Source organism: Leiobunum rupestre, chromosome 3 (assembly GCF_980474605.1).
Source record: "Leiobunum rupestre chromosome 3, qqLeiRupe1.1.hap1, whole genome shotgun sequence".
NCBI lineage: Eukaryota > Metazoa > Arthropoda > Arachnida > Opiliones > Sclerosomatidae > Leiobunum > Leiobunum rupestre.
The window spans coordinates 53,729,433-53,756,755 of NC_143386.1; the positions used below are offsets into that span (position 1 = coordinate 53,729,433).

The following is a 27,323-nucleotide window of genomic DNA, read 5'->3' on the forward strand; positions in this document are numbered from 1 at the left end:
ATTGGAGTAAACAGAAAATGGTTTTTTAACTGCCAAATTATCTGTTGATGTTACACCGGGACATTCCTCAATGCCGTCCAGTGATATGGCTATTAGCATATTAGCCAAAGCGTTATCTAAGTAAGTTCAGTTTTTCAATTTTCAATTTTCGCATCATATTGTTGAAATTCATATATTGTCTACTAAGGATGATTATCTTTAAGCGGGTCTTAAAAGGTTAGTCGTGGCGGAACGTTTTGGGGCAGAGTAAAATAAACACAATCCCCGATGTTTTAAGTTTATCTTCCATATTAAAGTTAAACTTGAATTTTTTTTCAATCACCTTGTACATTTTCATAACAACCTAAGGTGTCATGGGAGGAAAATTGTCGTTTCTAAACCACCCAGTATAATAGGAACAGTATGTCAATCACAACCAAACATTAATTTGATTACAATAAAATATCAATTGAAACACTTTCTCAATTCCCCTGTCCATTAAGAACAATACATCAATTATCGTGTACATTAACTTGCTAAAGGGAAACTCAATGTTAAGTAAGTTAAAACCCGCTAGATTTGGTAACTTTTTCAAGCTAGAAATTTTTTTTCCCTTAGCTTGATAGAGACTTTACTGTGCCGATTGATTATTGATAATGTCCTGAACAGTACCGAGTATCAAATTTTAATTATTTCATACCTCCACCCCAAAGTTAATTTAATGAAATTAGTTTAAACTTGTTAAGAGAGTGTAAGAACCTTATTTATTGGGCGATATAAACATCGGGGGAAAATGTGATTTGAAATCTCAATATAAAATAATTTTTATAAAAACATTAAATGTACGTATTGGAATTTTACCTTTAACAGATTTTAAATAAATAGGTATTAAACATAACAAAACAAACCCCATTCATTTATATTAAGCCATTCTAAACATTTGATAAATTTGAGTTTTTGAGCTGGTTTGCCTAGTTAAGGATACTATTAAAAGGGAACTTAAGTTATTCAAAATATTACTCTGAACGGTTCTACCCTAGACCATACAACCACAAAATGGTTCCAAAATTGACATTATTCATCACAATCATATGGTTTCCCCTTAAGCGCACTCTTGAAAGAAGTTGTTGTTGTTTCCCCTTCCATAAAAACTTGTTGAAGTTAACGTTAATAGTTAGTGTAGGTATCTGTTGGCTTGGCGTGGCATGAAGGGCTGGCCACCACCCTCCTACGCATTGTAACTCGGCCACCTGAATTAATGGCCTTAAAATTCGCTTGATGACTTAGGCCTAAGGTGGCGCCTTAGTGATAAGCCTAGCTGATTATTATTATTATTATCTGAACACTTAAGTGTGCAAAGTCTCCCTACATTGACCAATGAGAGTCCACCTTTTCATTCAACTTTGAATGCAATATGTTGTATTCAACATTGTGGGCCAAAATGGTATTGAAACTGAATCTCTTAGGTAGACGAATTTCAATATTAGGTAAGGTTCGACTTCCATTCACAATACTTGAAATTACTTCAATGCCGCGGAATCAAAGATTACAATCTGGCGGGGTTCCTAATTGGAATTCGCAATTGCAGTCGACCTTTAAGTAAATTCCAAAAAACGAAACAAACCCTGATTATTTTCACTAAGCTAACGTTAGAAAAAATACACGCTTGCTAAGTACTCCCATTCTCCCACTAAATTAAGTGCTCGTTTTCAAATAGATATTCAAAATGGACTTATAGCTATTAATCTAGATCAGCATATCGGAGCTCGAGTGGTTGTTCCTGTTATCGATCGGCCAAACTATTGAAATATTACTACTATTTCTTTCGAACTTCTAACTATAAAATAAACCCGAAATGACTGTAATACAAAATTGTGTGGAGCGTCAATTTTACAAATCAACGCTATTAATTACTTTCTTGGAGCTAATAAAATTTAGAATTTCAAGGGTGGGAAAAGTTTGGAGCTAAAGGCGAGGTTTGTTTATAAGATTGCAGACGTCAATTTCAGTCTGAACGATTATCCCAGACTGTACACTACAATATTCGAAAGTGTTCGACTAGGAATGCAACCGCTCATATTTTCCCACCATTTACACACTTTGTTCTTAGAGCGCACATTAAAAACTTCTAATGGAAAAACTTACCAAGAATAATGGAAATTTAAGATTTTAAAATCACCGAAATGAAGCCACCCTAGCTACTCAGGTTTTGAACGCCTGATCGCGAAAATTATACAATCGTAGGGGTTGGACCTTTCTAGCCGATTGGAGTAACAATCACCCTTATAACCATGGAGAGCTTTCGCCTAAATTAATATTAGGATATTAGGTCTATTAAACATCTTATTAATTTATGTAACATTCACCTTACTAACCCTATTGGTGGCAGAGCTATTGGCAAGACAAACCGGACCATGGGTGGGATCAAAAATCAACATTGATTAAATTTTGGGCGCAATCTCAAAAATTGAAATGAGATTGTGTGAAAAATCAATTCGTGTGGGATTCACTATTATTTTACTTTTTCAACTGTTTGAGAAAGAAATAATAATTTATAATAATTCCACGTATTTGATATGCGCATCCTTTTTTATAGATTCGACGTCAATACACATCCGAATATGTTTGGAAAAGGTCCCGAGATAGAAATGTTTCACCAAGCCGCTGCGCATGTAAGTCTCTCCAAATATTTCCAATTTAACATTAAATATTCCATTGTAATAGGTAGAGCTCGGCGAAACAGATAAATTAACCGCTAAAATTTCAATTAACCATAAAAATTACGATTAACTGTTTATTCGTGGATATTATCCAGACTAAAAAGCAATTTAACATGTAAAAATAATAGATTTTTCGGATAATTTGTGGATAAATGTGTGTTTTGGATAAAAGTAAATAAAGTGATTAATTCTTATCCAAACGCCGAGCTCTAGTAATAGGCTCAAAATCCCTTTAATCAGATACTTTCCAAAGTCGAAAAACACACTTTGCGCGGTATGTATTAATATATTTTGGGATTATTATCGAAATGTAATTGAGCTTTGAAAGAGGATGTATTGGTTTAGACTCTCTATCGGACAAAATAAAAGCGGGCACGGGCAGGTTCACTAATTCATTGAAACAAGCGTATTTTAGCATACGGTGTTACGCGCGCGGGATATTTCAGGCGTGGGCTAGAAACCCACAAACATCCACGGGCAGGTTATTGGGTACGGCGCGCGCACTTATTTCGGGTCGGATTATGAAATCAGCGCCGGCCCTAGGGTAGAGCAAGCGGAGCGGTCGCTCTAGGCGCCAGGACAGCGGCCAGGTGGAAAGGGGCGCCAAAATTCCTTTTGAGAGGCGCGGGGCGGCGTGGCATCAATCAAAAAACAAACTCGCTCTACCCTGACCAAGGGTTAGGGCCGGCGCTGTATGAAATAGCAACATATATTGAGCGCGAGCTAGTAACGTACAAATTTAACAGACGGTATTACAACACCAGTGCAGAAACCTCCATTGCTATGGCGGTAACTGCCCGCGATATATATCGATTACACATTAATTAATAATATTGTTATACGTCATTTACTCGGACCAAATATACTCGTCTGGCTTGGCTGTACTAGCAACAGCGCAATTTTCGAAATTTCCTGGCGCCGCGTTCAGTAACAGCAAACGGTTGGACCGTTGAATGCGCATTCGCTAATGTAAGAATTTTTTCACTTCCGGGATTGATGTCACGTTTGCAAACGGAGAGTCAACGAAATAAGTGGCTGGAAGAGCCGATTATTTCATTGATAAACGCAATCGTGACGTCACAGCACGTGGGAAGGCTAGTTGCAGACGACACGACAGACGATATTTTATAAAATCTACAACAATCGTAAAAAAGCGTTCAACAGAAGTGGCGTTATGATTGCAAACGGAGATCAACGGTTAATTAAGCATTTCCCCTCCGTTGAGCGTCACTGAACGCGGCCTATATTAGACGAAATACTTTAACGTGATAGGAAAGGCAGGCGCAATGCGCTACCTTAGAACAAGAATCAAGTGAATCTAATTACTTTTATTTGAGAGAAACGAGTTTTAAATCTAGAATAATAACAATGATAATCTCATAATGGATGTGTACATAAAGATGGTTTCAATTGATTTTAAAAGTGACGTATTGAGTCATTTTAATGTAAAATCATTTGAAGATCCTTATTTCGAAATTCTTTCAAAAGTAACGTTTCTCGACATGCTTGATTCTTTCTATCAGGTAGCGAGCGCCGCGTAGACGGCAATCTCGACTTATCCCATGCATTTAGGGAGGGAGTTGATTTAAGGGGCTCATGAGGTCAAATGAGGTGGTCATACATCCTTTGGTATCCCACCGATGGGCGTAGTCTTTATAAGTCTCTCGACCCCGATTAGTTTCTTGCGAACTTTACTGTCCCACTGAACTCACTAGCCCCGTGAGTTCAAATGTTAGAGTGAATGGTATGTTAATGTCATAACCGACCAAAAGTAATTGTAACGGTTACGACCATATTGTAGCGCGTATTGAACCCAGTTTGAGAAAAGAAACAACTTGTAATCCGACTTTATTTCACACATAATAAGCAAGTTCCATTAACTTTGTTAATGACCGATAGATCTTCGAGCAAAAAAATGTGCAAAACTCGGACCACATAGGCCTTCGAGTCAAAAATACTGTTGGAATGTCTGGCTATTTAAAGTGTTTTTTTTATATTTTTCACTCCAAGGCCTATGTCGTCCGAGCTAGAACTAAAATCCCGTAGGTTGCAGGACTCACAGCACCTTTCCAGGGGCGAAAATACATGATTTAATTAATTAACTTAATTGGAAATCGATGATAATAGCGCGACTCGCTGCGTTTGCGCCATAAGAATAGCTTGATAAATTTGGCGGTCTTATGGGTTGAACGGCTCGGACGTCTATAGCGAAACAGACGCAAGACAGAAGACACTTATGAATATAGTATAGATAAGAAACATCCAACTGATGTTGCTAGCGCCACCCCGAGGTGTTAACTTCTAAGTTGGTACTTACTAACATTCAAATTTATAATTAGCATGTTTTTAGTCTGAGACGAAAGTTAAAATTTGTTTTGCCCCCGGCAGCTTTCATATACTTATTTTGATTATATGTTTTGTAGTCAAATTCACCATGAACGATTAGTCTGTCTGTTCTGTATTGCTAAGAGATCAAACTGATTTTTACTATACTATGAATACTTTTGTATACTGTTATGACCTTGGTTCTACGAATATGCTACGAATAGACTGTTGTACAGTGCGTAAACAATTGTACACTGTTAAAAAAGTCGTTCCGAAGATGTTCAACTTAGAACAGTCTGTTCAAAATTGAACAATAGCGTTCTAAAGGTATGTAACAGAGAACGGTGTGTTCATGATATTTTATTTCGTTCAAATAAGAACGAATGCTCTTTCGCCCTCTGGAGGAAAGCTTGTAAACTACACAATAGCTAGGAGATCGTTCCCCTTAGAACAGGTCTTACACACAATCCTATATGGATTTCTTTGTATTGGTTTCATGTATACATGTACTAACATATAAGCGTGACACTTTCAACGTATGACCAAAAGTAACAAACAAGTGTGGCACTATTTTGCGGGAAACGTCGTATGGCCAAAAGTAACAAATAAGTGTGAGACTATTTTGCGGTAAACGTCGTATGGCCAAAAGTAACAAATAACTAAAGAAGTATTACATCCATAAAGTAATAAATGAGTGGTTTAGAGTACTGGTTGATTAAATTATTACTCGTAGTTAATATATAGGATGAATAAAATGTGCCACTTTGTAATTTGTTTACAGGGTGAGTTAGAACATGTTGTAATTAAGTTGTTTTTGCAGTTGTACAGTGTGTTTGGAAATTTACCGAATATTCACTTTCATTGTTGGAGCGTAGCTCCTTCACTAGCGACTCAAATGGCGTTATGTCTGTAACGCTGATTCTCAGAAACTACCCCACCTATTAAAAAGAAAGTTCACACACATAACGATATAGATAACTTCCGTGTCCTAACGAAGCGGAAAACGAAAAAGGGTTGTGAAAGGTCCGAATTTATAGAACACGCGTCGTTTTTTTTAAGTATATTTTTATTTGATTGACAAGGTAGACGAAATTCGTTCGGAAATGTAATTGCCCAAGTTCCAGAATCAAAATTTACAGAAAATATTTCGTAATATACTTCATTTTGGTTTGACGTTTTTAGCATAGAAATAAATTCTATTGGCCAAGAACTATAGTATGTAATAAGAGGTAAGTTAAATGTTACCCAGTGTAGCGGAAACCTTTTTATCAATTATCTTTTGTATCAAATTAGTAATTCATTTTCTAGATATAAGAGTAAACATTGTAATTTTAATGTCAATGTTGCAAGGATTCACTCATTTGGTATGTTAGCTGGCAACCATTAAACGAAATCGCACTCAAGGGGTTACACAAATTGCCGTACGCAAGAAATTCGGTTGAGGAAAATCGAGAATGGAAATTTTTATAATACCTAATTTGTGAACAACCATTTAGCGTTTGTACTTCATATTTATTGTTTTTTCTTTAATCTAATGATTGACTAGGTAATTTTCCTTTCTGTGCACTTTACAGGCCTTTTCAGAATTATCCTACAAGCAAGTTCTTGAAATTATTGAGAATAGTGAAAGCAAGACGTATTTAGACGTAATAGACCTATTGGACGTAGAACTCTATTATAAAATTTCTGAACGAAATGAAGTTCTAATGATTGGTGACGTGCTCTACAAATATGCCTCTATTATTGCTCTCAAAGAAAGGGGAAAAATTAACACATACATCTCGAGTGGAAATTACCTTTCTTTTCCTTTATTTTACATAATTCATCGAATCAATTCTCAAAAAAGGATAGAAGACATCAACAAAAGGTAAAAACAGTTGAATTTCTAAAAGGTTTTCTTTATTAATCAATAAAATAAACTTGTCTAAATTAAACATTAAAACTATGGATAATATCAATTTGAAGTTTATAGTTAGCGTACATAATTCTTAACCATTTTCGAACTATTTAAGTGGGCTAAATGCCACGGGGCCTAACAACATTATGTAATAATTAAAGTATACACAGGGATGGGCCGGAAACGCTTATCTCCCTTTAAAAGTGGCGACTCGACTTGTTAACGCACAGTGTGAACTCTTTATACACGGAAACATATGCTGCCATCTTTCTGCAGGTTTCGAATAATGGCGTATTCTAACGACTAAAAAACAGATCAAACGGTTGCTTTGGTTAACTTGTTAGGTTTACGGTAGTTAAGTTAAAGTAGTTTCTTTATTCATTTAATTGTTAGTTTTACTAAATTAAATTGAAAGAAAAGCTGTGTTTACCCGTTAGTCAAAAGCGATTCGCGATATTATCATAAAGAGCGCATGAAAGATGTATTCTTTTTACCTTTTTCATAGGCTATGAAAACTTGTTATAAGTGCGAAAAATTGCCTTATTGGTTAAAATTGTCTAATTATTTATTAAGTAGAGTTAATGATAATGTTGGTAGAAAAGGGCCAACGAACCAGTTTCCTGAGCGAATACATAAGCCGTCGGAGATGTTAATTATTGAAAACAAAATATAACAGATATTTTCTTTAGGAGAAGGTATCGATATTGAATCGTAGCATTAAAAACTACTTTTAAAAGCAAAGTAACTTTTTTGGAAACAATCAGTGAAATTTATAATGTAACCGGTCACAAGACCAGGATATTGCAATGACGCATGTTGAAAGTTCATTGTCTATTGCTAATATTTTGAGCTCAGAAATGTTTACATACATGTATATGGACTCTAGTGATAGCCATTAAAACCCATATAACAACCTTAAATTAAATTGTCTAATTGAAGGTTTCTCTTTACCACATGAGTGTTGGTCTGAAACTTAATAAATTTAAAGATGGCACAGATGCTGGGATATGTATGTTGTGTCAAATTGGATAAACAGTTTTCTGCGGCATACGAGGTGCTGGACACCAACTTAAAATCATAGACATTTTCAAACTTCTATGTACAATTAACTCTAGAGACAGTTTAAAAAAAATTCTACTTTTGTTGGATTCCTGCCAACCTTGTTGTGGAAATGCAGATACATATTATCTCGACCTGAAAATATGGCTTTCATACTGGAGATATTCACAGCTCAAGTGGTGAGTTACTAATGTAACCCATTGAATTGGGAATAATACTGCTAGAATTACAATTACGATTTCGGTTGCCATGGTTACGCGGGACCTGTTCTGATAAGACTGTACAAAATTCATCTTTATAATTAGGCGGTAGCGTCATCTATATTTTATAAAGTTATATGGCTAAAAATAAATAATTATTAGTTAACTCACCATAACTTGAGTTAAAAGGATCGTGTTGACCAAATAAAATTATTTTTAAACAACTTCAAAGGTTTGTCTGTTACGAGAAATCATACATTTCAATTTCGCATCAGATTCGCGAAAAAATTCAATTGCAATATAGTTGCCACCACTAGAGACCGATGCCGCCACGGTAGAACGATAAAGTTGATATAGTCTCCTTGTGGAACGAAATTATTCCCGCGCCAGCCAGATTTAGTTGTACCTCTATTTATTCCCAACTTAATGATGTAACCTTTGCTTAGCACAGAAAAAAATTAAGTAAAAACAGAAATTCTAGTGAAAAGGAAGCTCAGAAGATTACAACCGATAATGATGAAGCAAATAATGAATAAGGGAAAATATCATGAATACCTCATAAAAATATTAGAAGTTAGAGTTGCTTCGGAACACGATAAACAACAAACTGATTTTTCTCTATTTTTTCTGAGAATGCAACTTAACATGCTTACACAAAATATTATGAACCGATGGAGAAGGAATCCACTTGTCATTAAATGGTGGTTATTTTGTTCCCTAATAGTCGAAGTCTTTAAAAATACTTAACTGAATCTGGTGTACCAATTCTACCATTTAAAAATTCCCCCATGCGCAAGTTTTCAGTAAATGAAAGATTTTCAGGCATTCAAGAAATTTTATCATGAAGGTTCATTGGTCCAAAGAATATTTTGAAATAGTTAAAGAGAGTAACATTTTTAAAAATGTAATTAAGAAATGTTCCAATAAAGTTTGATCCAATTTTCCCTGAGACCGCTGATGAAATAAAAGTGGAAGAAGATCTAGTGTACAGAGTGGAAAGTGGTGATGTTACTGGATACACCCATTTTAGTGAAACGGAACGGAATAAAAATCTGACCTCTACAAAGAGAAACCCTTTCAACGCATCCTGTGGATTTTAGCACCCTTTCGCTAACTTTGCAAACCAGTCGTTATCCACAGAAACTATAAACGCTTTGTTATGGGAAAGAACAGGTTAAGTTGAATTTTCCGTTTTTAAAATATTGGGGTTGACTGGGACGTTCTATGCGGTACATTTGTACTTTTTAAGTACATTTCAAAATTTGAAATATGAAAATACGTTTTGACATTTTGTATACGAATTTAGTACGTATCAAAAATTTTAAATTTAAAAATACAATTTGAGATTATTAGGAATATATTTAATACGTTTTGGTAATAAATAGGTAGCTTAAGCCGTGCTGGTTTACTTTTTCATCTATAGGGAAAAGCATGGTTGACGTCCATTTTTTTAAATAAAAACTTTGAAAAATACCACCATAGATGGTGAGCTAAACGCATAATAGGAGGAAATACGTTTTACCCCCAATATACTCAATCCGGTGAACGACGATACCGAATTTACGCTCCATCTTGTCTACAACGACCATTGTTCTTTATCTAGAGATGAACCTTTCCACCATCAAAATTATCACCCTCACTGGGAATTAAAACACCATCACTTACGTCGTTAGTTCACTTCCAGCGCTTAAATGTTTGGGTTAAACAGTTAGGAAATTGCTTGATTGGTCGAATGTTTTTGTCTCTTAATCTCAAAGGCCAAAACTATTTGCATTTTTTACAGAATAAGCTTTCAGTTGCAATGGAAGACTTTTGTTGAAAGACGCTGAATTTGGTTTTAGCAAGATGGCGCCCAACCACATTATCACATTGAGTAGAATGAATGCAAAAAAGCAAGTTTTCTCACAGATGGATCAAAAGAAATAGTCTAGTGCTTTAGCCTGAAAGGGCTCGCGTTGTGACACCGCTAGACTTTTTCTGTAGGAATTGATCAAAGATAGGGTTTAAGCAACTTCTACTGAAACGAAAGCCGAATTTCGCCGGATAATTTTAATTTTTAGACAAGAAGAAACACCAGAAAGAGCGTGCATTTGATGAAGTGATTGTCCAAGCTCAAGCTTACGTTGTAGCCTATTGGGATTTTATTGAACCCGCTTTGTAAAACATTTTTAAGTGTGTTACAAATAAATTTTTGTATTAATTAAAACCCAGCACAGATTTTTAACATGCAATCTATTCTGAGAGTGCGGCATTTACAATTTATTAAAACTAGCACAGGTATTCCTTAATTGGAGGTTTCCGTCGATTTCGATGATACGTGAAAGAGTGCATATCGTTGCTATCTCTTTCTAGGAACAAACAAGTTTAATTTGGCTTTCCCAGCTTGTCAATTTTTCAAGTTGCGTTTTTCCGTGAAAAATTAGTTTTTTTCCATCGAACCCAAAGGTATTCGTAGGTTTCAGATGATTTTCTACAAATTCTCAAGATACAAAATTGATCTAGCACCTAGTGGTGAAAATGTTTTTTTTAAAGTGTGAAAATATTTTCAGAAATCGATGAAATTTCACCCATCTCTTTCACCCGAGGTATTTCCAAACCATAAAAAGTTCAAATTTCTACCTTAAGTGGTTTTTGTAAAGATTCACTTGTCCAAATGTAAATTATTATTTGATAATCGCTTAATTGTAATTTTTATATTTAATAGATATAGACTTATCATGCTTTATTATTACCCTACAGACGGATAATTGTTTCGTTGAAATATTGAATATTCATCTGATATAAACATTTTGTTAGGAAGCAATTTTAAGGAAAATAACAAGTTGATTCTTACACTTTCAATATGCTTTGTTCGCCAAATTACGGTTAACTAGCTTCTTAAATTGATTCTGTCCTTTTTAATTTAGAATCATTCGAATTTTATTATTATTACGAGAAACACAAATGGGAATAAACAAGCCTGTACAAAATTTCGTTGCAATTATCTGACGTCTACTATGCAATCTCTTTCATCACAATATTTCTATGCACTAGCATTTGATTTTGTTTTTGGAAAAATTGTTAAGTTTTCAACATCGTGTGAAGTTTCGTCGACCGACCAAGTGACCAAAGTCAGAAAATATAGTTCAATGAACTCAAAAAAGGAAAAACGATCGTGCACAGTTAAGCTATGACCGAAATTTCTCTAACGCTTGTGAAATTACATTATTCAAATTTTTTCTTGTAAGCATTATGTACAAATGTTTACACTTTAAACCAATAAGGTGGTTTTTTACATTTTTGAAACACCTTTTTTGAGTCCACATACGACAACCCTCAAGGTGTTCATTTAGTTATTTTTTACAACGGCCCAAAATGAACGTAAGTTACAACATCTTTTCAATACCGTTTCCCACTGTGATACATACCTTTTTCTAAAAGTCACGATATTTACACCCTCAACAATATATATAATGTTTTTTTCTATAAAATAACGTAATCAAAATATGGGATTAAGGAACGTGTTCTTTGGTTAATACTGAAAGAAAAAGTTCCCAATAACTCATCCCTTTTAGAAATATTTCAGCTTGAAAACCGGCCTGTGGAAAACGGTGAAAAAATGGGAAATTTAATAATTTGAATTTTAATTAAACGTAAAATTCATGTGTAAATCTTTTATTTTAATCGTTCTTCTCATAAAAAATATTAATTTTTTATCCAGAAATCAAACATTTTGATTATTAATCAAATAAATGTTTTTATCCGTTTTTAAAAGCGTTTTTATCTTGGAAATGCTTAATTTTGAACTATATTTTACGAAATTAAATTTATTTTAATTAGTATTATGTTAAGTTAGAATAAATCTAAAAAACTACGACGAAATTTTAAAACTTTATCACAGATTTAAGAAAGAACACGGTTGAAGAGATAAATAAGACCAACAACGTTTGGGGAACCTAAAATTTATGTATTAAATAAATTAAACGGATACGCGGTACTTGGGCCGATACGCCTTCAAGGCGAAATAACTAGTTAAGACTAACTTCATTGACCATGTTCATTGTTATCTTTAGACCAACGGTGGTTCTCGTTTTCTCACAGATTAAAATTTGTAGAATTTTTTTAAAAACTGTTCATCATTTAGGCATTCGATTACTGAAATAATTATGCAGTTTTTACGACTAAAAAGGCAAAATTACAGATTCGTTGGTAATTATTAGTGACGTATTTTGTATTACACTAAAAAAAACTAAACTGCTTTTCTTTTGTGAAGAAAAACACTGCTAAATCTGTGTACACTCTGTTCAAAAAGTCTGCAACAAGTAAAATTTTTGCGTTTTATTTAATTATGCTAGACAACGGCCTTCAGTTAGCTAGGCACCACCTTATTCCTAAGACATCAAGCTACTTTTAAAGCCATAAATTCAGGTGGAGGGTGGTTGTAAGCCCTTCATGCCACGCGAGCCAACAGCTCCCTACACTAATTATTAACGTTAACCTCAACAAGTTTTTATGGAAGGTGGAACGGAAGAGCTCGGTTGAAAACCCCTTAAACCAGTGGGGAGAAAACTTCCAAACTCAACGCAGAAGGAGTGGTTCCGATTTTTCACCCAGTGTGCAAAACTGGGATCGAACCAGGTTCCTCTTGCTAACCACTACGCCACCCCTTCGATAAGTAAACTATTAGATCTTCTATATTATAGGTAATCTATAGTCTTTCTATTTACATTGTATTCATTCGCCGCTGGTGCTCTACCAGATATAGAGAATTTGGCCTATCCTCAAAATGTCTGTCGCGGACGATATAAACAAACGTCTAGCTGAATTAAGGCAAATGTTAGAACAGATATCAGTTTAGTGTCGAAAGAAGTTCATAGTCTAAATACTAAGCTATACCTAATAGTAGAAAATATTAAAGAAGTATAAGACGGTCATAAATTGGTTGAACATTTCAAAAACGAACTTGCGTACTTAATAGAAGACACTGCAACTAAATTAAGTGATAAAAATAAATTAATAAGAACGCTACAATCATACGTCAAAGGTTTCCCATACATAAATAGAACACTGCGTAAATTTTTTTTTAAATTAAACAATTTTTTGACTTCCCTTCTCAACTTTTTGTTTATATAGCTGGAGAGCCCAAAAAGGGCTCTTGTCTCCAGCGGCCAAATTCGTCCAAACTTGGAATATGGCCGAAAAATTCTATTTTGGTGTCAGAGATAAGGGAGTGCGTATGCCGATAAGGGGGCACCTGCGGGCGGGGGAAACGGGGGTGAAACGGGCCCCTGTAGGGGCCCCATTTTGCGACATTATTCGGCGGGGTCAAAAGGTTAGGTCAAAAGGTTAGCTGATTTACGAGGTTAGATGATTTACGATGTTACCCTGGGTCAATAGGTTATCTATGGCGGTGTGGACACGATGCAAACAGCCGTTAAATAGGGGAAATAGGGGTGAAACAGGCCCCTGTAGGGGTCCCTTTTTGCGTACATTTTCAACATGTCAAAAGGTTAGGTCAATAGGTTAGCTGATTTACGATGTTACCCTGGGTCAATAGGTTATCTGCCCCTATGGCGCTGTGGACACGATGTTATGCAAACAGCTATAAGCCGTCATAGTTAATATCTGGCGTGGTAACCCATTTTAGGTCAAAAGGTTAGCTGATTTACGAGGTTAGATGATTTACGATGTTATAACCCATAAAACCCAGGTGTTAACCCATTTTAGGTCAATAGGTTATCTGCCCCTAATCGGCGGGCGGTGTGGACTGACACGATGTTATGCAAACAGCCGTTAAATAGTTTCCGTCATAGTTAATGTCGGGCCTAGGGCATAATTCGAGTTGGTTTTCGCCGACAAACACTTTCGGGCCCCTAAGGGTACCGTAAAATAGCGGGCGGTCATCGGTAAAAGTGTTTTGAAAAAAAAAAGAGCAGAGTGTATACAAATTATAAGGTTTTATTTATACATTCAAAGTTACAGTACATTAAGCGGATGAAAAACGCTTAAAGATAAAACAATTTATTTTTAATATATTTATGGTTTGTAAATACCATAGTAAACAAATTGTAAAAGTTAAATACACAAAACATATTTTGGTTGGCCACTGTTTCTTTAAAATCTTCAATAATTTTAAATTCTGTTACGTAATTGGACGCGTAGCGTACAAGGGTATCATACCTTTCCTGTTCATCCGATAGAAATAAATTGTTGGGTGCACATGGTTCTTTATATAATATTTCGTAAATTTTACGATAATTATCGGTTATAACGTAACCCATTAATTCAAAGAGTTTTTGGTTCACTTTAAGGAGTTGAATGTGCGAATTAATGAAATATTTGAGTCTGTCCAATTCTCGAGTTTCCGGCGCTTTGATTACGACCGACGCTTCGGATATCGTACTTTACAAGGTTAATTCTTTTTGGTCAGACATGGCGGCGGTCACTAGCGCATCAGATAGCGGGAACGGTGATCGAAAAGGCAACCGTTGGGGATCATTTATTTGTTCCCAGTGCCCGTATAAATCGTCCCAGGCGCGCGAAGACATCTCAAAGACCTGGTGTGTGATTTTATTGCATAGAGCTACAGATATATCGAACTCAGACGTAAAACCCGTAGTAACGAAAAGCTCGGATGAAAGTGAATACCGAGGGTTAATGTTACGCTGAGTCGGATCAAATTTAGACATTTTAGTAGACCCAGGAACGTTATCTACACAGCTTCGTTTAGACATGATGCTCGAGAAACGGTTTGTAGTGTACTGCCGATGGATGACGGGGATGAATCCCTTATATAGCGATAATAATTTGATGACGTAATCAGGATGACGTAATGGGTTGACTCAATGACTCACGCGATTAGTCAAATTTTGCGGTGTTATGTGTATAGCGACGGCCATATTGGTAAACCAAAGAGATAGAAATTCTACAAGTCCCATTAAAAGTAAAATCAACGCAATTAGTAATGCGTTTTTAAGATTGTTCGCGATAAGGCGAGTAATGGGAGAGGCGGGATCGTCCCTATTCGGTAGGGCTGGTGGAATCATCTGACATGATGTTATGCAAACAGCCAGTAGCTATAAACCCGAGTAATTGGCCCCCCTACGGCATCTGTCAAACACTTTTCTCCACGTGCGAGTGGTGTTATGAAATAAATCCAAATAGTTCAATGGGTCGAGCCTTTTGTGTATCTATTCATAACTATTTTCACCGACAAACACTTTCCCCGTGTAACATTATTTTCAAACACTTTTACGATGCGCAAAGCTATCCGTCTTACGGAATATCGGCCCTAGGGGGTAAAGGGTAAATAGAGGATGGCCCTTGCCCCCAGCGCGTAAAATAGACACAGCGGGTGTCCCCTCTCGCTAGCTAAAAGTGTCGTTTTTACATCAGGTGTGGATTCTTCGCGCTAAAATGGCTATAACAAACGATTGTTCCCACCAAAAATGTAAAATCCATCTCCGCTGTTCTCGGATGAGGACGTAGCCATTTAAGTTTTTATCAATTTTTATATTTTTAGCTTGGTGATGTATTCCAAAATTAAATGGTAACCATGTATGCGTAACAATTTCAAGATGCAAGATACTCGAGAATGGTAAAATAGTCTATATTTAAAGTTAAAATGCGAAAACTATATTTGTATAGTCGAAATTTATTTTAACGTATTAAAATAAAAATTCATCTTTCTGACAAGAGTCTTACCCATCATACATACACCATCTAATCTGGAATCTATGTTTAACAATTGGAGGAATTCGTGTTTACGATAGGCTCTTTTTTAACGTAACTTAGTACATTAATTGAGTATTTTGAAATATTTTAATATCGGAATTTTTTTTGATGTATTAAAAGTAGAGTTAAGATGCTTTTATAGTATTTTCTATGTATTAGCATATCTGAACTTGTGGTTCAATTTTGGGTACATGGACCACTTTTATATCCGCAAAGTACTGAACGATTCATGTTATGGATTTAAATAGTTCTAACAATAGTACAACTACAACATTTGAGAAAGACACTTTTCCCATTGTGAAAGTGGAATACAAAATAAGAATCACTTCAATTTAAAACGTACTTTAAATTTAAGTATAGACTATTTTACCATTCTCGAGTAACTCTTTTTTTTCTTTAAAAGCTGAAGAAATATTAGAAACGACATCAGTGATCAATTAATTGTTTCCGAGTATGACAGTCGATTTTTGATATTAAAGAGTCATTTTTCAAAATAAAGATTGTTTTCGGTTATTTTTTTAAAGCTAGCTTAGAAATCACATTATTTTTATATATAATTATTTAGTTGTAATGTTAATTCTTAATTACTGGTAGCCTTCACTAGAAACTATTATAAGAATTATTAAAGAATTTATAACCAAGCGTGTATTTACCACTAGTGAATGCAATATCAGTCGAAGAATTGAAGAAAGACGGAATCACGTCATTATTAAGAACTGGTGACTACTTCTGTATATATTGTGACGGTTCAGTTTTTCATGTTTCAACTGTCGGAGGGTTAGCATGGTACTGTGACGGATACGCAATCTGTTTGAAGTACCGTAAAGCTGTGTATTTCCAATCAAAAAGATTTCTAAGTATAAGAATTCCTCCAGGTGTATTAAAAGCGTTACCACGCATATATTTGTGTTTAAATTGTGATATGTTGGGCACTAAGAGAGCAGCCAATTTGCCATATTGCGAAGTAACTGGTGGATGTTGTGTATTTCCAAAAATTAAAAAATAATAATAGTATGTGTGTGTTTTTCTATTATTTTTCCACCTATATTTGGCGTATTGAAAGCTATTTTAACGTATTGAACGTAGAGTCAGGGCTTTTTATAGTATTTTACTACATATATTTACATTTTGGAAAGCTATTTAAACGTATTGCGCGTACAGAGTATTTTGCATTATTTATGGTAATAAAAGGTAATTATTGTAGAAAATAAAAGATATTTTAATTAAAACATTTCGGTGATCTATTCCAAAATTAAATGGTAACCCCGTATGCGTAACAATTTCAATATGCAAGATACTCGAGAATGGTAAAATAGTCTATATTTAAAGTTAAAATGCGAAAACTATATTTGTAGTGTTCAATTTAAAAGAAAATTACTTCAGCTTTTAAATAAGATTTTTTTTCTGTATCTACCCTATATCATTTACATATTATTTTTTTATTCTAATTTAACCATAACTTTAAAAACGTTGCACGTCTGAATAGCTGTGTAGAGTACTATTAACAGAGATAAATATTTCTGGGTTCAGTTAATGTGATGATTCGAGTGAAAAATTTGCATATGTTAAAGTTATTGGATTGAAGGAAACTTCAGTGTTTTCAGAGTGATAATTAAGGGAAGTTACCTTACAATATAGTTGAAAATTATCGTTTTAAGTCTGTGTCCACCCATTGATTATGTTAGGAAGTGAAAAAATTTCATTTAGCAAGCTTTTCTTCAATTTCGGTATCCACCCTGTATCATTTAAAAGCTCAAGCATTGTTTTTATCAAGTTAATTTCAAAAATTTCTTAAAACAAGCTTCCCTAAGTCTGACTAGCTCTGTAGGGTAATAATAAAATAGCTAAATATTTTTTGGGTTTAATAATTGTGATGCTTAGTGAAAATTTTCCATATATTACAGTATTAGGTTGGCTAATTATTTTTTTCACCTGCTACCATTCTCAACGGGTGAACATAGAATAACAAAGATAATTGTCCAATATATTTAAAGCCAACTTTCCTTACATTTCACTATGAAAACACTGAAGCTTCTTTCAATGCGATAACTTTATTACATGCATTTTTTTTTCCAGAATTACAATTATTGAATCGAAAAAATATGGAACCACCCTAGAATCAGAGAGTGTAAAGATTATGAGGGGCGTCTCTTCCCATTCCCGTAACGTTAAAATTTCGTACAAGATTTTGAGAGCGCGCGCCCGTAGGAGAGGTTCCGATACTACCCGCCACACGATGGCGCTACTCAAAGAAATTTCAATTTTGTAAACATCCGGAAAATATTTTTCATCAGTCATGGCTGTTGAACATAGTTGAATTATGCTAATTTAAAATTAATAAAATTCAATTCCATGAAAATAAAGAAACGTAAGTACAAGAAAGCGGACTATTTATAATATTTTAATACTAAAATAATTAATTTGTTTGATTAACCAAGGAAATTCATTGTAAATTTTATGAAATGGCCGAGGCTTAACAACACAATAAATTAAAAATATGATGTAATTAATACAAATTAGAGCGGAATAAATTAAAAAATACGGGGAAACATTGAAGTAGGTAAAATGAGATTAATGTTGTATTTTTAACAGTTTCCTATCTAATCTTTTCTGGGTTTTCATGTATTCATGGTCGAGATCTTGTTTTTTAAGGGAACTATGTATGCAAAATTCTATGAAAAAAGAAATCATGTTTTGGTATGCAGTTGCACATGGAGAATCTTCGGTAACTTTAAACCATTTCTTGTCAATTCTTCGGGTGATGAATCTCTCCAAACGTCCTTTGATATTTGTCATGTGCGATAAAAGCTTAAAACTGGTGTCAAATACTTCATTTGTCTCCGTTACAAATTTGAAGAAATTATCAGTTGGTACGATGAGGCTGCTGACAGAAGAATTGTTTGATGTTTTGAACGCTTTAAAGTAAGAGAGCAGATTTGTTGGGTCAACAATTGGATTGTCTTTTTTGGGTTGACTTATGCAAGAAGAGCATTGATGGTTTGAGTAGCAGCGGTGAATTAGATATCCGGAAATGTAACTAAGAACATTTTGTTTTAGCAGGTTTGGACTTTCAATAGAATTACAAATTTCTAAGTCTTCATCGGAACATCGCCCCTGGCTTTGCAAGACTAAAAGATTTTCAAAATTGGAGAAATCTTCATCCGGTCCTGGAGCTGCAGTTTTAAAAGTGTCAATGTTTAAAATGAACTCATCCAAATCATCAATGCAATTAGAATCCGGTGGTTTCAAGAGATTATTCACAGAGGCAGCCCTGTATGCAGCTCGAAATTGTTGTGGATTGGGATGATCACGGTTGCCTCCTTTCTGTCTTATAGATCCAAAAAAATTCTCTACAAAATCTTGGCTAATCCTGCCCGTTAATAAAAACTTGAAACCAACCTTCTCCTTTAGATCTTCCCAGAGGAGTAGCAAGGCTTGAATTGAAATTTTCCATCCTTCAATACAAGGTAGGGTTCTATATCTGCAGTTTTGAGGCTTCCATGTGCTAAACCATTCCAATTTATCATTCAACATTTGTACGTGAATTGACGAATCCCTCATTCCTCTCTTACACAGCGTTTCATTATTAAGGGTCCTACTGTTGAATAAATCAACAAGATCATTCATGTGGAGAAGGAACTCTGCTGTGAATGTGCTATTTAATGTCAGGTCTCCTAATCCCAATGAACACGCTGTTTGCATACAGTTGGAAACACTTCGGCTGAAAACTTGGGCTGCTAAGCTAACTTTCATGTTGGAAAATGCCGATAACTTGACATGTTTGGATTTTAACTTGTGAGCACCGCGGAACTTTCCAATTTTTTGGTCTAACTCAAAAAAAAATTCTAGGTCCTTCCAATAAACTATGTTGCCTTCTACCATAATTGGATATTTCTTGAAATTGTTTCTAACACTTTTTAAGAGATGAGGCGGATCAAAGAAGAAAATTATTTTCTTGCCATCAATTTCAATGTAAGGCTTTTCCGTTGTTATTCCGAGATTTTTAAATAGATTTTGGTTGCCTGTTCCTTGGTCGCAAACTACGGCTTTGACAATTAGGCCAATATTTTCAAGGTGTTTTATGCATTCTTTAAGGAGCAGTTCCAAAGTCTGCTCAGAGCAAGCATCCTTGGTGAGGAAGTAACCAATTGGTTGTTTCCATTTTAGTTTTAGGCCTTTAGCCATGAAGACAAGGGCCTGATTTGCGTACTGCTTGGTTCTTCCATGTGGCCCATAATCAACAAAGCCTTCAATAATATCATTGCATTGGTCAAGGGTGAGTTTTTCTTTTAAGCTCATTTCATCAAAAGAAATTAAAACCACTTTATCACTTAGTTTCTTATTCTGGAATTTCATCTTAAAGGCTTCGAGTGTTTTATGATCAAAACCAGGTGCAATTTTCATGTGACCAAGCCATTTCTCCAAGGTTCTTTTCGTTGGAAGACATAACACAGCTTGCCACATCCTATATGCTTGGGGACTATGGTAGAATAGAGAAAGTGACCATTTCTTAAGCATTGTGGAATACCTCCTTCCCTTTTTATTTCTTTGTCGAAGTTTCAACTCTGAATCGAAGAGTTCTTTCGAAAAACCAGTTAAGTACCTTGAACCATTGCTAACATCACAAATCTTTTCACTGTCTGCCAGTTTTTCTTTTAAGCTTCTTATCTGTTTCTTCATTCTTTGAATTTTGGCATGTTGCTTATTGGTTTTTCTAATAAGTCTTGACTCTCTTTTTGTTTTCAATCCTTTTACTTGGACAGCCTGATCATTGCTTTGCTTCACTGAAACTTCGGCTCCTACATTTAGATGTGCTGTAAATAATTTGAAAAGCCCTTAATTAAATGCCCTAAATTTAAAAATAATATTTATCATACCATATTCATTGTGGTTATTTATTACGCAGGTGTTGTTTGGATGGATTGTTTTTGTTGGATTGTTTTTGTTGGATTGCTTATTTCGTTTGGATTGCTAAAGCTATAACTGTGATCTAGTTGTACGCGTTTACGCCGTTTAGCTGTCTCTGTAAAATCCAGGTTTAAATCCAAAGTTCTTTTTCCATTTTGATTCACTGTAGGCATTGTAATGTTTTATCAATTAAAATCTAATAGCTATCAGGGATACAAAGTCTTTTGAATTACCATTTTCTGAAATTTCCAATGGTGTAGAGTCATTAAGAATGAAAATTGTTGGAACAGCGGATGGTGTGAGCCTGTTTTTAGTTCTAGTATTCATAAAACTGTCATCAATGAAATGATTCGCGCAAATTCGATGGTTAACGTGTTTATATTCCGTAGTTTTATTTGTAAGCCCATCATTATTTACATTTTTCAGCCACAAAATGGAACTAAAATTTATATTAAGTTAATATACAAATAAGCCTATCTAATGAAAATGCGAATTTACCGGTCTTTTTCCTTTGGAAACTTAAAAAAAGATAAACGAGGATTTCTTATTTTTGATGTTTTACAATTTAAAACGGAACAATATACCCCAGGCATAATAAACTATTTAAAAACCTTGTTAAACTAGTATTAAAAATCGGGAAAGTGTTTGCGTCTTTTAAACCTAACATCGAAACGCGCGCGCTGTGAGAACGGCGCCACTGGTGGCGCCATCGCTCTTACGGTAGTAGTGGACAGTTTTGAAGAAAAAAAAAAGTTAGTACGCTTTTTTGAAAGAGAGACGCCTCTCATAATCTTTACACTCTCTGCTAGAATTAACCAACACAGGTATTCAGAAGAGATGGTGTTCAATTTAAAAAAATTACTTTTTTTGGATCCACCCTATATCAGTTATATAAAACCTGAAATTATTTATTTTTTTGAATTATAATTAACCATCACTTTAAAAACGGTAACTTCCCTTAAATTTCAAACTGAAAACACTAAAGTTTCATGCAAACCAATAACTTTGACTTTTGAAATTTTTTACTCAGAATCATCACATTAAATGGGAGCCACTCTGTATCGTAAAATTAAAAGCTCAAGCATTTTTTTTTCCAAATTCATTTTTAACTTATCTTAAAACACGCTTCCCTAAGTCTGACTAGCTCTGTAGGTTAATAATAAAATAGCTAAATATTTTTTGGATTCAATAATTTTGATTCTGAGTGAAATATTTGCATATATTACAGTATTAGTTTGACTAATTAATTTTTTTTTCATCTGCTAAAATACTCAATGAGTGAACATAGAATAATAAAGGTAATTTTCCACTATATTTAAAGCCAACTTCCCTTACATTTCACTATGAAAACACTGAAGCTTCTTTCAATGCGATAACTTTATTACATGCATTTTTTCCCAGAATTACGATTATTGAATCCAAAAAAAATATGTGACCACCTTAGAATTACCCAACACAGGTATTCAGAAGAGATGGTGTTCAATTTAAAAAAAATACTTTTTTTGGATCCACCCTATATCAGTTATATAAAACCTGAAATTATTTATTTTTTTGAATTATAATTTAACCATCACTTTAAAAACGGTAACTTCCCTTAAATTTCAAACTGAAAACACTAAAGTTTCATGCAAACCAATAACTTTGACTTTTGAAATTTTTTACTCAGAATCATCACATTAAATGGGAGCCACTCTGTATCGTAAAATTAAAAGCTCAAGCATTTTTTTTTCCAAATTCATTTTTAACTTATCTTAAAACACGCTTCCCTAAGTCTGACTAGCTCTGTAGGTTAATAATAAAATAGCTAAATATTTTTTGGATTCAATAATTTTGATTCTGAGTGAAATATTTGCATATATTACAGTATTAGTTTGGCTAATTAATTTTTTTTTCATCTGCTACCATACTCAATGGGTGAACATAGAATAACAAGGGTAATTTTCCACTATATTTAAAGCCAACTTCCCTTACATTTCACTATGAAAACACTGAAGCTTCTTTCAATGCGATAACTTAATGACATGCAATTGTTTTGCCCAGAATTACAATAATTGAATCGAAAAATTATCCAACTCAGCTTATTACGCGGATAATACAGAAATATAAATTACTTAATCAAAACGTTTTACGAATAATTTTGAGAGCTTTATCTATTGACTAAAAGTTAACCATCCCCAACCTCAAAGGTGGTATCGCGCTTAGATAGAAGACCCGATATGTTCGTGAATTCCGACAACGAACATAATTTCAAACTATGTTTTTTATATTTTTTATTTCTTTCTTTTATTTTGTTTAATTATATATATTTAAAATTGAAGCTGAAACAAATTTTAAAATGACTTTGGTTTCCCATAAGACATGCTACCCTCCCCACCTCGCCGTCTTGCGCGCGTGCGCTGATTTCCCCTGGGGGGACGCGGTCTGGGGCGCGGATTTCACGGAGGAGCGCGGTCTGGGGGCGCGTCGCGGTTAATTTAAAAATCAAATAAAAACATAGATTTAAGTGTTTTGCGCGGTTAATTTGAATTTGAAACATGGATTTGAGTGTTTTGACGTCATAGAATATTCGTTGTTAAAGTAACGTAGAATGGAAATATTTTTAAACTTTATTTTAATATCATTGTAGTACTTAAATATGCTTGGCACTTGACCCTTTATCACGAGTATTTTTTAAAACGACTATACATCTAAACTCTACTTTTAACGCGGCAAAATTCAATTCCGATATTCAAATATTTAAAAATACTTAATGAAAAGGGACTTTAACCGTTTTTAAAATTCACAATATATTTATTTAAAAAATCGAACGTTTCGGAGGAACTGTTCCTCCTTCTCCAGGGATTTTTAAAAATCTGACAGTACGATGGTAAAACTTTGGGACGAAAAAAATATTTATGCATACATATAGTGGAGGCTACTGTTCTTTAGCCGCCCGCGTTTTTTCTCAAAGGCTAGTGTTACGTCATCATAAACGGAGCATAAATTCCCGTCGCGCGACTATACCCCGTTTTATTCATAACTCAACCTTCAGTATCGTGTCGGTGGCATGGCGAGAATGGCCGTTGTCGAATTTGACTTTCTACTAGAAAAATCCGCCTCGCGCTCCGGCGGAGAGCCCCCCGACATTGTCGTGAAGGAACTAGCTATATCAACAGTATCGACCCCTCCCGCCGTTCAAGCTTGGACTTTCGAACAACCCTATCCAGTACAACAACTTCCGAACGCCATTAAAAGACAAAACGGCTGGGTGTCTAGGAACCTTCACGGTATTTGCTGGACCGCGGGGTATCTCCCCTATTATAAACTACCCGCCTGCCTTATATCAGCTGTATCGAGTGCTGATATGATTTTTACAAAAGGAGACGTAAAGTGTAAATTTTTAGCCGATTATATTGAGACCGCCATATACGATTTGGAAACTTTTGACTGTCCCCGAGCTGCGACTTTTGATACGCCCCCGCCAGTGAAATGTCTATTCCGACATCAAACTCTAAACACCCGACAACCGTGTTCTTTAAAACGAAGTCTACTTTTCGCCGACTGGATTACCCAGAACCGCGCTGAAATAGATAACCAAATACGATGTCCATTTTATTTTTTTTGTATCACACTATAATATTTTTTTTGACTCGTAAAAGAAAAATAATTTTTGTAATATATCATCTTATAAAAAATTTTTGTAAAAATAAATATTTTTTATTATCTTATAAATCCGACTCGTTATTTCTCATTGCTCGCGTCATTTTTAGATTACGTAATTAATAGTTCATTGTGTCCATTCATTCGCCCACGTTGGAAAAATATTATAAACGTATTTTAGAATTTTAAAAATATTAAGTGTCAATTTACCCAATGTAAAAATTACTTTATACGGTCACCTTTAAAAATAACAATGTATTCAATATAAAAACGTGTATTCACATTTTCTTTACCACGGTTTTAATATTATGAATTTGATAAGTTTTACAATATTCTTGAAAATAAATCAGAGCAGCCATTTCCTTTTCAGTCGGCATTTTTAATTGGGCTGGCAGGTTAGATGTAGTTGAATCGGTTGATTCCATTGTGGCACCGCGCTTTTTACATTCCCCAATAAGTTCATTAAGATAATCGATAATTTTATCATCTGACATTTCCTCGGCCTCCGTGTAATGGAGAGATTCACTCGCATCACAGTCACACGCCAGATCCGAATCTTCTTTCATTGTATTACACGATAAATGAGTCATTAAATGTTGTTTGAAACCTCTCACGGACCGGTATATTTCCGCGCATATCCAGCATTTCTTGGGTACCCTAAGCGGAGACATCTTCCTCTTTCCCATAGCGGCTGGCTTATGAAAACCACAACGCATCTACGTAATCTTTACGTTTCATGGTGTAGATTACGTCATTTTAAAATTACGTCATTTTTATAGATTACGTCATTTTTATAGATAACGTCATTTTTATAGATTACGTCATTTTTATAGATTACGTCATTTTTATAGATTACGTCATTTTGGGGGGTTTAAACCCAGAAATATTATTCCGTAGCTCAAAGAGAATCGGGATGGCATAAATATATTGTGAATATTAAAAACGGTTAAAGTCTCTTTTCATTAAGTATTTTTAAATATTTGAATATCGGAATTGTATTTTGCCGCGTTAAAAGTAGAGTTTAGATGTATAGTCGTTTTAAAAAATACTCGTGATATAGGGTCAAGTGCCAAGCATATTTAAGTACTACAATTACCGCGCTCCCCCGAGAAATCCGCGCCCCAGACCGCGTCCCCCCAGGGGAAATCAGCGCACGCGCGCAAGACGGCGAGGTGGGGAGGGTAGCATGTCTTATGGGAAACCAAAGTCATTTTAAAATTTGTTTCGGCTTCAATTTTAAATATATATAATTAAACAAAATAAAAGAAAGAAATAAAAAATATGAAAAACATAGTTTGAAATTATGTTCGTTGTCGGAATTCGCGAACATATCGGGTCTTCTATCTAAGCGCGATACCACCTTTGAGGTTGGGGATGGTTAACTTTTAGTCAATAGATAAAGCTCTCAAAATTATTCGTAAAACGTTTTGATCAAGTAATTTATATTTCTGTATTATCCGCGTAATAAGCTGGGTTGGATAATTTTTCGATTCAATTATTGTAATTCTGGGCAAAAAAATTGCATGTCATTAAGTTATCGCATTGAAAGAAGCTTCAGTGTTTTCATAGTGAAATGTAAGGGAAGTTGGCTTTAAATATAGTGGAAAATTACCCTTGTTATTCTATGTTCACCCATTGAGTATGGTAGCAGATGAAAAAAAATTAATTAGCCAAACTAATACTGTAATATATGCAAATATTTCACTCAGAATCAAAACTATTGACTCCCAAAAAATATTTAGCTATTTTATTATTAACCTGCAGAGCTAGTCAGACTTAGGGAAGCGTGTTTTAAGATATGTTTAAAATTAACTTGATAAAAACAATGCTTGAGTTTTTAATTTTACGATACAGAGTGGCTCCCATTTAATGTGATGATTCTGAGTGAAAAATTTTCAAAAGTCAAAGTTATTGGATTGCATGAAACTTTAGTGTTTTCAGTTTGAAATTTAAGGGAAGTTACCGTTATTAAAGTGATGGTTAAATTAGAATTGAAAAAAATAAATAATTTCAGGTTTTATATAACTGATATAGGGTGGATCCAAAAAAAGTAATTTTTTTTAAATTGAACACCATCTCTTCTGAATACCTGTGTTGGGTAATTCTAAGGTGGTCACATATTTTTTTTCGATTCAATAATCGTAATTCTGGGAAAAAATGCATGTAATAAAGTTATCGCATTGAAAGAAGCTTCAGTGTTTTCATAGTGAAATGTAAGGGAAGTTGGCTTTAAATATAGTGGAAAATTACCTTTATTATTCTATGTTCACCCATTGAGTATTTTAGCAGATGAAAAAAAAATTAATTAGTCAAACTAATACTGTAATATATGCAAATATTTCACTCAGAATCAAAATTATTGAATCCAAAAAATATTTAGCTATTTTATTATTAACCTACAGAGCTAGTCAGACTTAGGGAAGCGTGTTTTAAGATAAGTTAAAAATGAATTTGGAAAAAAAATTGCTTGAGCTTTTAATTTTACGATACAGAGTGGCTCCCATTTAATGTGATGATTCTGAGTAAAAAATTTCAAAAGTCAAAGTTATTGGATTGCATGAAACTTTAGTGTTTTCAGTTTGAAATTTAAGGGAAGTTACCGTTTTTAAAGTGATGGTTAAATTAGAATTCAAAAAAATAAATAATTTCAGGTTTTATATAACTGATATAGGGTGGATCCAAAAAAAAAGTAATTTTTTTAAATTGAACACCATCTCTTCTGAATACCTGTGTTGGTTAATTCTAGGGTGGTTCCATATTTTTTCGATTCAATAATTGTAATTCTGGAAAAAAATGCATGTAATAAAGTTATCGCATTGAAAGAAGCTTCAGTGTTTTCATAGTGAAATGTAAGGAAAGTTGGCTTTAAATATATTGGACAAT

General features: G+C 34.3%; 1 protein-coding gene across 1 annotated transcript; it reads left to right on the forward strand.

The window, feature by feature from the left end:
• The first annotated feature begins 9 nt into the window (after positions 1-9).
• LOC149952599 (uncharacterized) lies at positions 10-6,895 on the forward strand. Its single transcript, XM_090169779.1, has 3 exons — positions 10-120; positions 2,576-2,651; positions 6,599-6,895. Exons 1-3 carry the CDS (start codon positions 71-73, stop codon positions 6,893-6,895), a joined length of 423 nt encoding a protein of 140 aa, XP_090025905.1. The 5' UTR covers positions 10-70.
• Positions 6,896-27,323: the final 20,428 nt, after the last annotated feature.

Bases quoted from the DNA above. Each gene is read 5' to 3' on its own strand.
- LOC149952599 (XM_090169779.1), top strand. From the start codon at position 71: ATGCCGTCCAGTGATATGGCTATTAGCATATTAGCCAAAGCGTTATCT. The intron at 121-2,575 runs GTAAGTTCAGTT...CCTTTTTTATAG, and splicing joins TTAGCCAAAGCGTTATCTAA to ATTCGACGTCAATACACATC. The intron at 2,652-6,598 runs GTAAGTCTCTCC...TGCACTTTACAG, and splicing joins TTCACCAAGCCGCTGCGCAT to GCCTTTTCAGAATTATCCTA.